At 48.3% G+C, this 19,374-nt stretch overlaps 1 protein-coding gene across 1 annotated transcript in view; it reads right to left on the bottom strand.

Annotated features, from left to right (window-relative positions):
- The window catches only part of MTF2 (metal response element binding transcription factor 2), a 121,212-nt gene that overhangs the window by 6,245 nt on the left and 95,593 nt on the right, over positions 1–19,374 (bottom strand). The window contains exons 13-14 of the mRNA XM_075322337.1: positions 1,834–1,892; positions 1,627–1,725 (exon numbers count right to left, since the gene is read on the bottom strand). Coding sequence (XP_075178452.1) covers positions 1,627–1,725; positions 1,834–1,892 — 158 coding nt within the window. The remainder of the gene's footprint in view (positions 1–1,626; positions 1,726–1,833; positions 1,893–19,374) is intronic.

Below are 19,374 nucleotides of genomic sequence, written 5' to 3'. Positions count from 1 at the left end.
TAAAATGAAAAGTCATACATTTAAAGTGAACTGTTCATTACTCAATGAGGCATAGTATTGTGAGGCAACCACTGATAAATAGTAGACTGTTAATCCGGAAAAAAGCCAGACTCAGTGGTGCTCAACTAAAAAAAAAAAAAAAAAAAAAAAAAAGTTTAACACAAGATAAAGTGAGCAAATAAAAAAAAAAAAAAAAATTGACACTCACCACTGGTTACTCAGTGTTTCTCAACGCCAGTCCTCAAGACCCACCAAGAGACCATGTTTTCAGGATTTCAATAATGTTGCACAGGTGGTGGAATTACTCCGTTTCCAACCTGAACATATGATCTGTTGGTGGGTGTTGAGGAGTGGAGTTAAGTAACACTGCTCAAGTCTTAGCAGCACTTTTATTGGGACATCATGAAGACTGGGACAATGAAGATGAGTGACAGCTGTTTCACCCACAATGCGCTTCTTCTTAGCTCATACATCACCAAGAAGGAGGTCCTCTACATATCAGATCCAATGCATATAATAAAAAACAAAACAAAAACACAATTCCCTGGTCCTTTAGCTCTGAATGAGCATCATGACTCGAATCCTCTCTTACAATAATTCTGAGTACTGTTATTTTTAATGCATGTCTTGAATTTTTTGTTGATTTTGTGTGCTCTATTTACCCAATTTATATGCATTGGCGATCAGATATATAGTGGATCTCCTTCTTAGGTTTCACACATCCATCCTTTCGCCGGATGTGTTACACTCCAGTACAGAGCAGTGCAATACAGTACAATGGCATCGCAGTAATCTCCGGTTACATGTTGTTATGTGACCGGAGCTTGCCATGATGCCACTGTACTGTATTGCACTGTACTAGAGTGAGATGGATCCTGCAAAGCAGCGAAATGCCGGATGTGTGAAACTGGCCTAAGTGATGCTTCATCCTGAAGAAGCATATTGTTTGTGAAACATCTGTGGCTCGTATTCATTTTCCCTCAATCTATACATTGCTGTGATGGGTTATTGTTATATTTGTACTATCAGCACAAGACAGTCTTAAACGTGTAGAATATGGTTATATACCTTTTGCGCTGATGGAAATTGTGCTTAGAACATTTTTATTGATGCCGATAAAGATGTGAAATGATTTTAGAGGAATAAGCTGCTATATAATAAGGAACTTTGTAAATCCTTCAGAACAGAATACTACCTCAACAAGAGGGTGACCTGGATTTTGTCTAACATTGTTAGAAATAATAAAATGCAATACATTTACATCACTAACACTGGAAATAATTAGTAGGTAAACAAAGATTGGGGGCCTTCATAGGGCCCAAAGACATCCAAGGGACAAAGGGTTGACAGAAGTGGCCCACCGTCAACAATTAAACGTTTTTATCACTAAACCATGGCATTGTAGATATTAAAAAGTAAGGATCGGAGTCCTTTTCAATCACAATGATTGCAACTAGGTCTTATTTGTAATATACAGATCAGCTTAAACTAATGCACTGTATACAAGATTAAATTCTTATTTCCAGCTTGCAATAAGGCCTTGCACCTAATTAATGACAAATTACTATATAATGTATTGGTCTAAACATGCATCTTTCTTTGCAGAGCTCATGAACGCACACATACCTGGAAAGGCTGGCTGAGGTAGGCTCATTTGAACTGGCAGCTCCATTGGACTCTAAATCAGAGTTACTAGATGAAAAAGTGGTGGTGATGTCTGCAGTCCTAGGATACAGAGATCGGAAAACATTATAAAAAAAAAAGACAAAATAGACTAAACTAAAACAAATCTAATAATGGTGAAGAGTGCGCCAAGATAACCCGGTGTCTTACTTTCTTTGATCTGATGTGTCTAAAGTGTTGTCCTTCAATGTTTCATCGATCTCCATTTTCTAAAATGAAAAAAAATAAAAAAATAATAATATTATTATTAAACTGCATTCTCACCATCATTAAAATTTAACAAGAACTTTCCCAGTGAAGCAATAATAAGCAGAAATCTACACAGACTCACTGATAAGGATTTCTAAGTGGAGTTATATTCAATGTTTAATTCTTGGGCACACAAGTGCATTAACCCTTTAGTGACGGAGCTAATTTTCACCTTAATGACCAGACCAAATTTTGCAATTCTGACCAGTGTCACTTCATGAGGTTATAACTCTGGAACGCTTCAACGGATCCCGGTGATTCTGAGATTGTTTTTTCGTCACATATTGGACTTCATGTTAGTACCAAATTTAGGACAATATTTTTTGTGTTTAGTTATGAAAAAAATTGAATATTGGCAAAAATTTTGAAAATTTAGCAATTTTCAACTTTTGAATTTTTATACCGTTAAACCAGAGATTTCTGTGACACAAACTAGTTAATAAATAACATTTCCCACATGTCTACTTTACATCAGCACAATTTTGGAAACAAAATTTTTTTTTGTTAGGAAGTTAGAGGGGTTCAAAGTTTATCAGCAATTTCTCATTTTTACATCAAAATTTACAAAACCAGTTTTTTAGGGACCACATCACATTTGAAGTGACTTCAATAGGCCTAGATGACAGAAAATACCCAAAAGTGACACCATTCTAAAAACTGCACCCCCCAAAGTACTCAAAACCACATTCAAGAAGTTTATTAACCCTTGAGGTGCTTCACATGAACAAAAGCAATGTGGAATGAAAAAAAGCAAAAATTAAATTTTACCTAAAAATGTTGCTCTAACCCAAATTTATTCACTTTTAGAAGAAATAACACAACAAAATGGACCCCAAAACTTGTTCCCCACTTTCTTATGAGTGCGCCGATACCCCACATGTGGTCAGAAACCTCTGTTTGGATAAATGGGAGGGCTCGGAACAGAAGGAGCAATATTTGAATTTTGGAAAGCAAATTTGGCTGAAATAGATTGCGGGCACCATGTTGCATTTACAGGTCCGCTAAGGTACCTAAACAGAAGAAATCCCTCACAAGTGACACCATTTTGGAAACTAGACCCCTCAAGGCTTCTATCTAGGGGTATAGTGAGCATTTTAGATCCACAGGTACTTCACAGATTTTGTTAACGTTACGTTGTCATATTGAAAATTTTAATAATTTTCTCAAAAATGTTGCTTTAGCATCAATTTTCTCACTTTTTCAAGAGGTAATTCCAAAAATTTGACCTCAAGGTTTGTTAACCACTTTTTTATGAGCGCGGTGATACCTCACATGTGGTCTGAAACCTTTGTTTGGACAAATGGGAGGGCTTGGAACGAAAGGAGCAATATTTGAATTTTAGAAAGGAAATTTGCCTGAAAAAGATTGCGGGCACCATGTCGCATTTGGAGGTCCCCTAAGGTACCTAAACAGCAGAAACCCCGCACAAGTGACCCCATTTTGGAAACTAGGCCCCTCAAGGAATTTAGGAATTTATCTAGATGTTTGGTGAGTACCCTGAACCCTCAGGTGCTTCACAGAATTTTATATCGTTGAGCCATGAAAAAAAAAAAAATAAAATTTTACCACAAAATTGTTATTTCAACCAGGTAGCTTTTTTTTTTACAAGAGTAAAAGGAAAAAATTCAGCATAACATTTATTGTGCAATTTCTCCTGAGTTTGGCGATACCTTATATGTGGTGGAAATCAACTGTTTGGGCGCATGGCAGGGCTCAGAAGGGAAGGAGCGCCATTTGACTGCAAAATTGGCTGGAATCAATAGCGGACGCCAGGTTGCATTTGGAGAGCCCCTGAGGTGCCTAAACAGTGGCGGTCCCCCACAAGTGACTCCATTCTGGAAACAAGACACCTCAAGGCTTTTATCTAGGTGTCTAGTGAGCAGTTTGAATCCACGAGTACTTCACAGAATTTGATAAGCTTAGGTTGCCATATTGAAAATTTTCATTTTTTTCACAAAAATGTTGCTTTAGCATCAAATTTCTCACTTTTTCAAGAGACAACAACAAACCGTGGACCCCACAGGTTGTTATCCAATGTCTTATGAGCACAGGGATACCCCACATGTGGCCAAAAACCTCTGTTTGGATAAATGGGAGGGCTTGGAATGGAGGGAGCACCATTTGAATTCTGGAAAAGTTGAAATAAATTGCGCGCACCATGTCACATTAGCAGGGCCCCTTGGGTACCTATACAGCAGAAACCCCCCACAAGTGACTCCATTTTGGAAACTGGATTTTATTCAGGAGTATAGTAAGCATTTTGAATCCACAGGTACTTCACAAAAATGTTGCTGTAGCAACAAATGTCTCACTTTTAGGCTATGTGGCCATGATCCAGCGACACGGCGTCCAGTACACAGTGTCAGCCTTCCTGCAGAGATATGAGTGTTGTCCACGGGAGAACGCAGCTGCCCATGGCCACGATTTGGGTTCAGGCCGCTGTGGAGCTCTATGCTACCTGCAGAGAACACTCATCTCCGCAGCATAAATTGACATGCTGAGGCTCGGGAAGCTGCACCACAGGTCGGTTTATGCTGCGGAGAAAAGAAGCACATTGGGCATAGGATTTCTAAAAATCCTTCCACTGTGCTTCTACTGCACAATGCAGCGCTATGGATGCAGGGAAAACACTCTGCGCCCAAAACGCTGCAAACCCTGATTGTGGGCACAATGCTACAATGGATGAATGGAGAGATGTCAAACATATATAACGTCCCACCCCCTGCATATTCTAAGCTGGCGCCCTTTAGTGCCTTTCATGTGGCACTAAAGGGTGCCTAGCCTTGTATTTAGCCCCCCAAAAAATTAATAATTAAAATAAACGACGTGGGGTCCCCCCTATTTTTGATAGCCAGCTAGGGTAAAGCAGACAGCTGTAGCCTGCAAACCACAGCTGACAGCTTCACCTTGTCTGGTGATCAATTTGGAGGGCTCCCCAGGCGTTTTTTAAAAAAAAAAAAAAAACGTGGGGTCCCCCCCAAATTAGATCACCAGCCAAGGTGAAGCGGACAGCTGGGGTCTGGTATTCTCAGGGTGGGAAGAGCCATGGTTATTGGACTCTTCCCAGCCTAAAAATAGCAGGCTGCAGCCGCCCCAGAAGTGGCGCATCCATTAGATGCGCCAATCCTGGCGCTTCGCCCCAGCTCATCCCGCGCCCTGGTGCGGTGGCAGACTGGGTAATATATGGGGTTGATACCAGCTGTAATGTCACCTGGCATCAAGCCCTGGGGTTAGTGATGTCACGGCATCTGAACAGATACCCGACATCACTAACCCAATCAGTAATAGAAAAAAAAAAAGACAAAAAAAAAATTTATTTGAAAAAACACTCCGAAACATTCCTCTTTCCTTAATTTATTGAAAATAAAGAAATTCCGGTCGCTGTAATCCATTTTGGAGGTCCCACGCCGACTCTGGATCTTCTAGAATATGGGGGGCACGTTCAGGGAACGTATCCCCCATTTTCTGGAAGAGCAAGCTCTCCATGAGCAGTGTGGGTGCAGTAATCTGAGAATACTGCACTCACACTGCCCCGGTCCAACCTAGGGCAGAGTGACCTGCAGTAACCTCATTCCAGAATATGAGGGGCACGCTCACAGAACGTACCCCCCATTTTCTGGAACAGCAGTCTCTCCATGTGAGGAGTGTGACTGCAGATTACCGCACTCACCCTCCCCCGGTCCACAGTGGAGCCTGTGCATCAGCGACGTCAGGGTCCCTGCTTGCAGGGATCCAGCTGACAGCCGCTGTCTGCGCATGCGCCGCCAGCATTGAAGAAGGAGGCGGCGTGATCGCGGGACGGAGCGGCAGACAGGTAACGTAAGACCGGGGGCTTTGGGAGGGGTGACGGGGGGTGACCTAGTGGGACCTGGGGACACCTTTCTGTCGCATGTGACGTGTCACATGCGGCAGAAAGCGCAGAATGAATGCGGCCGCGCGCTGTGCGCCGCCATCTTCCACGCTCCGGAGGGGGGTGGTGGCTCTGGAGAACCGGAGGGGGCTCCGGTGACCAGAGGGCTCCGGTGGACCGGAGGAGGGGTCAGGGGGAAGACATTTCCCTCCGATCTGAAATGTTTGATCATTTCAGATCGGAGGGAAATGACTGCAGAGCCGGCGCCGGCGGCAGTTTTCTGTGCGCTTCGGCGCCATTTTGGATGTCCGGTGGGGGTAGGGGTGGGGGTGGGGGGACTCTCCGGTACCGGGGGCTTTGGGGGCACTAGGGGGTTAGATTTCTTTCTCATCTGACATGTTTGATCATGTCAGATGAAAAAGAAATCAGTTTTACCGGCCATTTCTTTTTTTTTCATGTGTTCGTCGGTATACAGTGTATACCGCCGATCACATGATCGGGGTCCAAAAAAAACACCCCGATTTATAATCTGGGGGGTCTCAGCTACCCCCGGTAGCTGAAACCCCCGAGATTTTCGGTCGCTGGGGGGCGCTACAGGGTTTTTTCGGGCCGCCGCTTTAAAGCGGCGGAACAGAATAAGTACCCTGTTTTGCCGCCGCTTTAAGTCGTACAGCCGTCGTTATGAGGTTAAACATTCATTGCTGTGCAAACGTTGTGGCTAATAATGCAGCACATAAAGGCCTTATGGAGAAACAAAACAAAACCAAAAAACAGCTGCAGTGGCACAGATTTCATCCAGCATTTTTTTTAATCATCTGTAGCCAGCAGGGCATTTAAAATTTAAATTGGAAATATTGAGGAAGGACTTGTAACAATTATCTAAGGGAGCACGAAAAATGCCCGACGCTTGAAGTAAAAATCCATCCTTGAAAAGAAGGGAATTTTGTTTACTTACCGTAAATTCCTTTTCTTCTAGCTCCAATTGGGAGACCCAGACAATTGGGTGTATAGCTATGCCTCCGGAGGCCACACAAAGTATTACACTAAAAGTGTAAAGCCCCTCCCCTTCTGCCTATACACCCCCCGTGCTCACGGGCTCCTCAGTTTTGGTGCAAAAGCAAGAAGGAGGAAAAAATTATAATTGGTTTAAAGTAACTTCAATCCGAAGGAATATCGGAGAACTGAAACCATTCAACATGAACAACATGTGTACACAAAAAACAGGGGCGGGTGCTGGGTCTCCCAATTGGAGCTAGAAGAAAAGGAATTTACGGTAAGTAAACAGAATTCCCTTCTTCTTTGTCGCTCTATTGGGAGACCCAGACAATTGGGACGTCCAAAAGCAGTCCCTGGGTGGGTAAATAATACCTCATAATAGAGCCGTAACCGGCTCCGTCCTACAGGTGGGCAACCGCCGCCTGAAGGACTCGCCTACCTAGGCTGGCATCTGCCGAAGCATAGGTATGCACCTGATAGTGTTTCGTGAAAGTGTGCAGGCTCGACCAGGTAGCTGCCTGACACACCTGCTGAGCCGTAGCCTGGTGCCGCAAAGCCCAGGACGCTCCCACGGCCCTGGTAGAATGGGCCTTCAGCCCTGAGGGAACCGGAAGCCCGGAGGACCGATAAGCCTCGAGAATTAGTTCCTTGATCCACCGAGCCAGGGTTGACTTGGAAGCTTGTGTCCCTTTACGCTGGCCAGCGACAAGGACAAAGAGTGCATCCGAGCGGCGCAGGGGCGCCGTACGAGAAATGTAGAATCTGAGTGCTCTCACCAGATCTAACAAGTGCAAATCCTTTTCACATTGGTGAACTGGATGAGGACAAAAAGAGGGTAAGGAGATATCCTGATTGAGATGAAAGGGGGATACCACCTTAGGGAGAAATTCCGGAACCGGACGCAGCACCACCTTGTCCTGGTGAAACACCAGGAAGGGGGCTTTGCATGACAGCGCTGCTAGCTCAGACACTCTCCGAAGCGAAGTGACTGCTACTAGGAAAACCACTTTCTGCGAAAGGCGTGAGAGAGAGATATCCCTCATTGGCTCGAACGGTGGTTTCTGAAGAACCATCAGCACCCTGTTCAGATCCCAGGGTTCTAACGGACGCTTGTAAGGAGGTACGATGTGACAAACCCCCTGCAGGAACGTGCGAACCTGTGGAAGTCTGGCTAGGCGCTTCTGAAAAAAGACAGAGCGCAGAGACTTGTCCCTTAAGGGAGCCTAGTGACAAACCCTTTTCTAATCCGGATTGAAGGAAGGACAGAAAAGTGGGCAAGGTAAACGGCCAGGGAGAAACACCCTGAGCAGAGCACCACGACAGGAATATTTTCCACGTCCTGTGGTAGATCTTGGCGGACGTTGGTTTCCTAGCCTGTCTCATGGTGGCAATGACCTCTTGAGATAATCCTGAAGACGCTAGGATCCAGGACTCAATGGCCACACAGTCAGGTTCAGGGCCGCGGAATTCAGATGGAAAAACGGCCCTTGAGACAGCAAGTCTGGTCGGTCTGGTAGTACCCACGGTTGGCCGACCGTGAGATGCCACAGATCCGGGTACCACGACCTCCTCGGCCAGTCTGGAGCGACGAGGATGGCGCGGCGGCAGTCGGCCCTGATCTTGCGTAACACTCTGGGCAACAGTGCCAGAGGAGGAAACACATAAGGGAGTTGAAACTGCGACCAATCCTGAACTAAGGCGTCTGCCGCCAGAGCTCTGTGATCTTGAGACCGTGCCATGAACGTCGGGACCTTGTTGTTGTGCCGGGACGCCATTAGGTCGACATCCGGCATGCCCCAGCGGCAACAGATCTCCTGAAACACGTCCGGGTGAAGGGACCATTCCCCTGCATCCATGCCCTGGCGACTGAGAAAGTCTGCTTCCCAGTTTTCTACGCCCGGGATGTGAACTGCGGATATGGTCGAGGCTGTGGCTTCCACCCACAGCAGAATCCGCCGAACTTCCTGGAAGGCTTGCCGACTGCGTGTCCCGCCTTGGTGGTTGATGTATGCCACCGCTGTGGAGTTGTCCGACTGAATTCGGATCTGTTTGCCTTCCAGCCACGGCTGGAACGCTTTTAGGGCAAGATACACTGCCCTTATCTCCAGAACATTGATCTGAAGGGAGGACTCCGGCTGAGTCCAAGTCCCCTGAGCCCTGTGGTGGAGAAAGACCGCTCCCCACCCTGACAGGCTCGCGTCCGTCGTGACCACAGCCCAGGATGGGGGCAGGAAGGATTTCCCCTCCGACAGAGAAGTGGGAAGAAGCCACCACTGAAGGGAAGCTTTGGCTGCCCGAGAAAGGGAGACGTTCCTGTCGAGGGACGTCGACTTCCTGTCCCATTTGCGGAGAATGTCCCATTGAAGTGGGCGCAGATGAAACTGCGCAAAAGGAACTGCCTCCATTGCTGCCACCATCTTCCCTAGGAAGTGCATGAGGCGCCTCAGGGGGTGTGACTGACCATGAAGGAGAGATTGCACCCCTGTCTGTAGTGAACGCTGCTTGTTCAGCGGAAGCTTCACTATCGCTGAGAGAGTATGAAACTCCATGCCAAGATATGTCAGTGATTGGGCCGGTGTCAGATTTGACTTTGGAAAATTGATGATCCACCCGAAACTCTGGAGAGTTTCCAGAGCAATGTTCAGGCTGTGTTGGCATGCCCCTTGAGAGGGTGCCTTGACAAGTAGATCGTCTAAGTAAGGGATCACCGAGTGTCCCTGAGAGTGTAGGATTGCCACCACTGTTGCCATGACCTTGGTGAAGACCCGTGGGGCTGTTGCCAGGCCAAAAGGTAGTGCCACGAACTGAAGGTGTTCGTCCCCTATGGCGAAGCGCAGGAAGCGCTGATGCTCTGGTGCAATCGGTACGTGGAGATAAGCATCTTTGATGTCTATTGATGCCAGGAAATCTCCTTGGGACATTGAGGCGATGACGGAGCGGAGCGATTCCATCCGGAACCGCCTGGTTTTCACATGCTTGTTGAGCAGCTTTAGGTCCAGAACGGGACGGAAGGATCCGTCCTTTTTTGGCACCACGAACAAGTTGGAGTAAAAACCGTGACCCCGTTGCTGAAGAGGAACCGGGATCACCACTCCTTCCTCCTTCAGGGTGCACACCGCCTGCATAAGAGCCTCGGCTCTGTCGGGGGGTGGAGATGTTCTGAAGAAACGAGTCGGAGGACGAGAGTTGAACTCTATCCTGTAACCGTGAGATAGAATGTCTCTCACCCATCGGTCTTTTACTTGTGGCAGCCAGGCGTCGCAAAAGCGGGAGAGCCTGCCACCGACCGAGGATGCGGTTTGAGGAGGCCGAAAGTCATGCGGAGGCCGCTTTGGGAGCGGTTCCTCCGGCGGTCTTCTTAGGACGTGACTTAGACCGCCATGCATCGGAGTTCCTCTGATCTTTCTGAGGCCTTTTGGACGAGGAAAATTGAGATCTGCCCGCGGTCCGAAAGGACCGAAACCTCGATTGTACCTTCCGTGGTTGAGGTCTGTTTGGTTTGGACTGGGGTAAGGATGAATCCTTTCCCTTGGATTGTTTAATGATTTCATCCAATCGCTCACCAAACAAGCGGTCGCCAGCCAATGGCAAACCGGTTAAGAACTTTTTGGAAGCAGAGTCTGCCTTCCATTCACGTAGCCACAAGGCCCTGCGGAGTACCACCGAGTTGGCGGATGCCACCGCCGTACGGCTCGCAGAGTCCAGGATAGCATTAATGGCGTAGGACGCAAACGCCGACGCCTGATTGGTTAAGGACACCACTTGCGGGGCAGATGTACGTGTTACTGCATTAATCTGCGCCTGACAAGCTGAGATAGCTTGGAGTGCCCATACGGCAGCGAATGCTGGGGCAAAAGACGCGCCTATAGCTTCATAGATGGATTTCAACCATAGTTCCATCTGTCTGTCAGTGGCATCTTTGAGTGAAGCCCCATCTTCCACTGCAACTATGGATCTAGCCGCCAGTCTGGAGATTGGAGGATCCACCTTAGGACACTGAGTCCAGCCCTTGACAACCTCGGGGGGGAAGGGATAACGTGTGTCCTTAAGACGCTTGGAAAAACGCTTGTCTGGACAGTCTCGGTTTTTCTGGATTGCCTCTCTGAAGTCAGAGTGATCCAGAAACATATTTAATGTACGCTTTGGAAACCTGAAACGGAATTTCTCCTGAGAAGCAGACTCCTCAATTGTAGGAGCTGGGGGAGAAATATCCAACACCTGATTGATGGTCGCTATAAGGTCATTCACTACTGCGTCACCTTCAGGCGTATCTAGGTTGAGAGCGGCTTCAGGATCAGAATCCTGATCTGATACCTCCGCTTAATCCTCCAGAGAGTCCCCCTGCTGGGACCCTGAACAGTGTGATGAGGTGGAGGGAATTTCCCAGCGACCCCGCTTGGTCGGCCTGGGACTGCGGTCCGTGTCAGAGACCTCACCCTGGGACCTATGGGATACCCCAGGGGCACTTTGCTGTTCCAATTGAGGGGGACCAGGGGTCAAGGATTGGATAGAGCCCGGGGCCTGAATCACCGGTCTGGACTGCAATGCTTCCAGTATTTTAGCAGACCATTTATCCATAGTCTCAGACAGTTTGTCAGCAAAGGCTGCAAACTCCGTCCCTGTCACCTGGACAGTGGTAGCAGGTGGATCCACCTGGGCCACCAGTCGCAGAGGCTCCGGCTGAGTAAGTGCCACAGGGGCCGAGCATTGCACACAATGAGGGTAAGTGGAACCTGCCGGTAGTACAGCTGTACATGAGGTACAAGTTGCAAAGTACGCCTGTGCTTTGGCACCCTTGCTTTTTGCAGATGACATGTTGTCTCCTCTGAGAACAACAAGGAGGGTATATAGCCAAAAATCAACAGAGCGACCGTACAGTGCAATGTATAGCCTATAAGCATATAATTATATATATATATATATATATATTTATATATATATATATATATATATATATATATATATATATATATATATATATATATATATATATATATATATATATATATATATATATATATATATATACATACATATACACACTTCGGTACTCAGTGGGGCCAGCACCATAGGTGCTGCTTACCGACCGCTCAAAGCAGTTGTGTGGTCACCGGATTCCCTGCCTGGGTCTCCCTGTGTTGTCTCTCCTCTCCAGCGTCTGAATCGCTGACAGGAATGGCTGCCGGCGTTCTGTGGGGAGGAGGAGATCGTGGGCGTGCCCAAGAAAAGTGCGGGAATCCAGTGCCCCACTGTACTGAGTGAGGAGGGAGGAGGATACTAATGTATGCTCCAGCCCTCCGCTGACGATCCGTGCAGCGTCCCGCCCCTTCCCTGACTGGCAGGCCTGTGGGCGGGAATAAACGACACTAGGCCGCAGAAGCCGGGGACTAAAGTTATAAGCGCGGCCGGCAATAAGCGCGGCCGCGCGGTAGTCCCCCGGCGCACAAACACACCCAGCAGTGCTGGAAAGTGTCTGGCACAAGCGCTCCATGTCCGGCGCACTAACACACCCAGCCGTGCTGGAAAGTGTCTGGCACAAGCGCTCCATGTCCGGCGCACTAACACACCCAGCAGTGCTGGAAAGTGTCTGACACAGGCGCTCCATGTCCGGCGCACTAACACACCCAGCAGTGCTGCAGTGTATATGGCACCAGCGCTCCATGCGCGGTCCCCACGGGGACACAGAGTACCTCATAGTAGCAGGGCCTTGTCCCTGACGATACTCAGCTCCTATCCTGCAGATTCCCAGGGGCTGCGGAGGGAGCACGGTCCCAGTGCCTAGAGACCGATCCTGGATCCCACTTCACCCAGAGCCCTAAGGGATGGGGAAGGAAAACAGCATGTGGCTCCTGCCTGTGTACCCGCAATGGGTACCTCAACCTTAACAACACCGCCGACAAAGTGGGGTGAGAAGGGAGCATGCTGGGGGCCCTGTTATGGGCCCTCTTTTCTTCCATCCGACCTGGTCAGCAGCTGCTGCCGACCAAGCTGTGGAGCTATGCGTGGATGTCTGCCTCCTTCGCACAAAGCATAAAAACTGAGGAGCCCGTGAGCACGGGGGGTGTATAGGCAGAAGGGGAGGGGCTTTACACTTTTAGTGTAATACTTTGTGTGGCCTCCGGAGGCATAGCTATACACCCAATTGTCTGGGTCTCCCAATGGAGCGACAAAGAAAGAATTTATTTTCAAAACTAAAAAGTCACAACAACATTCTGGACTGACTAAGCGAGGACCCACGTGTTTTACACTTTAGCACCTGGCATTTTTAGCCTGCTTTTCAATTACTTATTTTGAGAGCCATAACATTATTCTGCTGTGAATATTAACATAAGGGCCTGTTTTTTTCAATTTTCATCATGAATAATGCGTTTGGTTTCTTTTTAATGGTGCCACTGTGATACATATTCGGTAATTTCTAGATTGTGCAGGATGCAGAGAGGAAATCAAAGCAATTCTGCAATTTCAGAAGCTTTCGGTTTTATATTGATCTCAATCTCTCTCTCTCAATCTCTCTCCCTCTCCCCATCTACAGTATATCTATATCTATTTCTTTGCAAATAACCCATCATTGAAAGCATAGGGGGGGGGGGGACAAAACAACTGTCTCTGTATTCTGAGAGCTGTGGTATGAGGGCTTGTTTTTGCAGGATGGCTTCCCATTTGTATTTTGCATTACTCTGCTTTATTTGCCTAGTCTATTGTTTTTGGGATGGGATGAACAATTACAGTAATTCTACCATTGTGTAGTATTCCTTTTATTATTAAAGGCATTTATTGTACAGGGGAAGAGAAGAGAAAAAAAAAGTGTGATTAATTTAAAGCTAGATACTGAAATGGAAATTCCAATTATGTATCCATTCTAATTGTATATTAGAGTGGGGAAATTATTTTTTTTTTCATGTCCCGTTAGGGACTAATATTTAGGAGAGATCGGGTCCATTCATGTTCCCTGTAATATGTGTTTACTGCAGTAGATAGTCCATTTTACAGTGACAGGCACAAAAGGGGTATTAACCCCTTAACGACCACGGGCCGTAAAATTACGTCCTTGCGGTCATAATGTTACTGCCCGCGGTCTGCCGGCAGCATCATGCTGCGATCGGCACACATCTCAGCTGATTTTCACAGCTGAGATGTGTGCCTGCTAGGCACGAGCAGAATCGTTATCTGCTCGCGCCGTTTAACCCCTTATATGGCGCTGTCAATATGTGACAACGCCATTATAAGCGCGATCGCGGTAAACATTTACTTACCGCCCGATTCCGGAAGTCACGTGACGCGATCACGTGACGCCCGATAGTTGTCATGGTAGCACAGGGTCATGTGATGACTCCTGTACTACACCTGACTTTGCTTTCACTTTCGCTGTGCCAGCGGCACAGCAAAAGAGAAAGAGCGTATCTGCTGTTTACAGCCTTGTAGCTGTGATCAGCAGATACTGCAGAGCGATCGGAATGCTGATTGCAATAGCTAGTATTTTTTACTAGGGACTAGTAAAATAAAATAAAAAAAAAAAGTTAAAAAAAGTTTTAAAAATTGTTAAAAAAAACAAAAAAAACCTAAAAGTTCAAATCACCCCCCCATTCGCCCCATTGAAAATTAAAGGGTTAAAAAAATAAAAAAATACACACACATTTGGTATCGCCGCATTCAGAAACGCCCGATCTATCAAAATATAAAATCAATTAATCTGATCAGTATACGGCGTACCGGCAAAAAGAAGGGAATTTTGTTTACTTACCGTAAATTCCTTTTCTTCTAGCTCCTATTGGGAGACCCAGACAATTGGGTGTATAGCTTCTGCCTCCGGAGGCCACACAAAGTATTACACTTTAAAAAGTGTAACCCCTCCCCTCTGCCTATACACCCTCCCGTAGATCACGGGCTCCTCAGTTTTGGTGCAAAAGCAGGAAGGATAAAACTTGTAAATTGGTCTAGGGTAAATGCAATCCGAAGGATGTTCGGAGAACTGCAAACCATGAACCAAAAGAACAATTCAACATGAACAACATGTGTACACAAAAGAACAACCAGCCCGAAGGGAACAGGGGCGGGTGCTGGGTCTCCCAATAGGAGCTAGAAGAAGAAGGGAATTTTGTTTACTTACCGTAAATTCCTTTTCTTCTAGCTCTAATTGGGAGACCCAGACAATTGGGTGTATAGCTACTGCCTCCGGAGGCCACACAAAGTATTACACTTAAAAGTGTAAGGCCCCTCCCCTTCTGCCTATACACCCCCCGTGGGATCACGGGCTCCTCAGTTTTAGTGCAAAAGCAAGAAGGAGGAAAGCCAATAAACTGGTTTAAGCAAATTCAATCCGAAGGAATATCGGAGAACTGAAACCATTCAACATGAACAACATGTGTATACAAAAAAACAGGGGCGGGTGCTGGGTCTCCCAATTAGAGCTAGAAGAAAAGGAATTTACGGTAAGTAAACAAAATTCCCTTCTTCTTTGTCGCTCTATTGGGAGACCCAGACAATTGGGATGTCCAAAAGCAATCCCTGGGTGGGTAAAATAATACCTCGTAATAGAGCCGTAAAACGGCCCCTTTCTACAGGTGGGCAACCGCCGCCTGAAGGACTCGTCTGCCTATGCTGGCATCCGCCGAAGCATAGGTATGCACCTGACAGTGTTTCGTGAAAGTGTGGAGGCTGGACCAGGTATCCGCCTGACACACAAGCTGAGCCGTAGCCTGGTGCCTCAAGCCCAGGACGCATCCACCGCTCTGGTAGAATGGACCTGCAGCCCTGAGGGAACCGTAAGCCCAGCAGAACGATAAGCTAGAGAATTGGTTCCTTGAACCACCGAGCCAGTCTTGATTTGGAAGCCTGTAACCCTTTACGCTGGCTAGCGACAAGGACAAGAGTGCTTCCGAGCGGCGCAGGGACGCCGTACGATCGATGAATAGTCTGAGTGCTCTCACCAGATCTAATCAAGTGCAAATCCTTTTCACATTGGTGAACTGGATGAAGACAAACAGAGGGTACGGATACCCTGATTGAGATGAAAGGGGGGATTCCACCTTAGGGAGAAATTCCGGAACCGGACGCAGAACCCCTTGACCTGGTGAGACACCGGGAAGGGGACTTTGCACGACAATGCTGCCCCGACAGACACTCTCCGAAGTGAAGTGACTGCTCCTAGGAAAACCACTTTCTGCGAAAGGCGTGAGAAAGAAAAATCCCTCATAGGCTCGAATGGTGGTTTCTGCAGAACCATCAGCACCCTGTTCAAATCACAGGGTTCTAACAGTCGTTTGTAAGGAAGGACTAAGCGGCAAACCCCCTGCAGGAACGTGCGTACCTGAGGTAGTCTTGCTAGGCGCTTCTGAAAAAAATACAGAGAGCGCTGAGATTTGTCCGTTAAGGGAACAGAGCGACAACCTTTTTCCAACCGAATTGCAGGAAGGAAAGAAAGTAGGCAAGGCAATTGGCCAGGGAGAAACTCCCTGAGCAGAGGACCAAGATAAGAATATCTTCCACGTTCTGTGGTAGATCTTGGCAGATGTGTGTTTTCTGGCCTGTCTCATAGTGGTAATGACCCCTTGAGATAACCCTGCAGATGCTAGGATCCAGGACTCAATGGCCACTCCATCAGGTTGAGGGTCGCAGAATTCTGAAGGAAAAAACGACCCTTGAGACAGCAAGTCTGGTCGGTCTGATAGTTCCCCCGGTTGGCCTACCGTGAGATGCCACAGATCCGGGTACCACAACCTCGTTGGCCATTTTGGAGCGACGAGGATGGCGCGGCGGCAGTCGGACCTGATCTTGCGTAACACTCTGGGCAACAGTGCCAGAGGTGGGAACGCATAAGGGAGTTGAAACTGCGTCCAATCCTGAACGAAGGCGTCTGCCGCCAAAGCTCTGATCGTGAGACCGCGCCATGAATGCCGGGACCTTGTTGTTGTGCTGAGACGCCATTAGGTCGACGTCCGGCATCCCCCAGCGGCAACAGATCTCCTGAAACACGTCCGGGTGAAGGGACCATTCCCCTGCATCCATGCCCTGGCGACTGAGAAAGTCTGCTTCCCAGTTTTCTACGCTCGGGATGTGAACTGCGGATATGGTGGGTGCTGTGGCTTCCACCCACAGCAGAATCCGCCGGACTTCCTGGAAGGCTTGCCGACTGCGTGTCCCACCTTGGTGGTTGATGTAAGCCACCGCTGTGGAGTTGTCCGACTGAATTCGGATCTGCCTGCCTTCCAGCCACTGTTGGAACGCTTTTAGGGCAAGATACACTGCCCTGATCTCCAGAACATTGATCTGAAGTGAGGACTCTTACTGAGTCCACGTACCCTGAGCCCTGTGGTGGAGAAAGATCGCTCCCCACCCTGACAGACTCGCGTCCGTCGTGACCACCGTGGATGGGGTTAGGCAAGATTTCCCTTTCGATAATGAGGTGGGAAGAAGCCACCACCGAAGGGAAGCTTTGGTTGCTTGAGAGAGGGAGACGTTCCTGTCTATGGACGTCGGCATCCTGTCCCACTTGCGTAGGATGTCCCATTGAAGAGGACGCAGGAGAAACTGCGCGAAAGGGACTGCTTCTATTGCTGCCACCATCTTCCCCAGGAAGTGCATGAGGCGCCTCAAGGGGTGTGACCGACCTTGAAGGAGTGATTGTACCCCTGTATGTAGTGACCGCTGTTTGTCCAGCGGAAGCTTCACTATCGCTGGAAGAGTAAGAAACTCCATGCCAAGATATGTCAGCGATTGGACCGGTGTCAGATTTGACTTTGGAAAATTGATGATCCACCCGAAACTCTGGAGAATCTCCAGAGTAACGTTGAGGCTGTGTTGGCATGCCTCTTGAGAGGGTGCCTTGACCAGCAGATCGTCTAAGTAGGGTATCACTGAGTGACCCTGAGAGTGGAGGACCGCAACTACTGTAGCCATGACCTTGGTGAAAACCCTTGGGTCTGTCGCCAGGCCGAACGGCAGTGCCGCGAACTGAAGGTGTTCGTCTCCTATGGCGAAGCGCAGGAAGCGCTGATGCTCTGGAGCAATTGGTACGTGGAGATAAGCATCCTGATATCGATCGATGCTAGGAAATCTCCTTGGAACATTGAGGCGATGACGGAGCGGAGGGATTCCATCCGGAACCGCCTGGTCCTTACGTGTTTGATGAACAGTTTTAGGTCCAAAACAGGACAGAAGGACCCGTCCTTCTTTGGAACCACAAACAGGTTGGAGTAGAAACCGTGACCCTGTTGCTGAAGAGGAACCGGGACCACCACTCCTGCCTTCAGAATGCCCACCGCCTGCAGCAGAGCCTTGGCTCGCTCGGGAGGCGGAGATGTTCTGAAGAATCGAGTCGGAGGACGAGAGCTGAACTCTATCCTGTAACCGTGAGACAAAATGTCTCTCACCCAACGGTCTTTTACTTGTGGCAGCCAGGTGTCGCAAAAGCGGGAGAGCCTGCCACCGACCGAGGATGCGGTGTGAGGAGGCCGTAAGTCATGAGGAAGCCGCCTTGGTAGCGGCGCCTCCGGCGGTCTTTTTAGGGCGTGATTTAGACCGCCACGCGTCGGAGTTCCTCTGATCCTTCTGAGGCCTTTTGGACGAGGAGAATTGGACCTGCCTGCGCCCCGCAAGGACCGAAACCTCGACTGTCCCCTCCTCTGTTGGGGTATGATCGGTTTAGCCTGAGGAAAGGATGTATCCTTTCCCTTGGATTGTTTGATGATTTCATCCAGTCGCTCAAACAAGCGGTCGCCAGAGAATGGCAAACTGGTTAGGCACTTTTTGGAAGCAGAATCTGCCTTCCATTCCCGCAACCACAAGGCTCTGCGTATTACCACTGAATTGTCGGACGCAACCGCCTTCCGGCTCGCCGAGTCCAGAACAGCATTAATGGCGTATGACGCAAACGCTGACGTTTGAGATGTTAAAGACGCAGCCTGCGACGCAGACATACGTGTGACTGCCTCAATTTGCGCTTGAGCCGCTGAGACCGCTTGGAGCGCCCAGACGGCTGCGAAAGCTGGAGCAAAGACACGGCAATAGCTTCATAGATGGATTCCAACCAGAGCTCCATCTGTCTGTCAGTGGCATCTTTGAGTGAAGCCATATCTTCCACTGCAACTAAGGATTTAGCCGCTGGAGATAGGAGGTCCACATTGGAACACTGAACCCAGCCCTTGACAACGTCAAAAGGGAAGAGATAACGTGTATCCTTAAGGCAAAAACGATATCTGGAGAAGCCTGGTGGTTCTGGACTGCCTCCCTGAAGTCAGAGTGATCCAGAAAGCGCACTCAATGTACGCTTGGGGAACCTGAAACGGAACTTCTCCTGCTGAGAAGCTGACTCCTCAGGCGTAGGAGCTGAGGGAGAAATAACCAACATATGATTGATGGACGCCGTAAGATCGTTCACTACGGTGTCACAGTCAGGTGTATCCAGGTAGAGAACGTTCTCAGGATCAGAATCCTGATCAGATACCTCCGCCTTATCATAGAGAGAGTCCCTGCTGAGACCCTGAATGATGCTGTGACGTCGAGGGATGCTCCCAGCGAGGTCGCTTAGGGGGTCTGGGACTGCGGTCCGAGTCAGACCCCTCACCCTGGGATCCCTGAGACACTCCAGGAGCACCTTG

This window comes from Anomaloglossus baeobatrachus, chromosome 8 (assembly GCF_048569485.1).
Source record: "Anomaloglossus baeobatrachus isolate aAnoBae1 chromosome 8, aAnoBae1.hap1, whole genome shotgun sequence".
NCBI lineage: Eukaryota > Metazoa > Chordata > Amphibia > Anura > Aromobatidae > Anomaloglossus > Anomaloglossus baeobatrachus.
The sequence above is the reverse complement of the archived record's forward strand: the minus strand, read 5'-3'. Positions and strand labels throughout refer to the sequence as shown.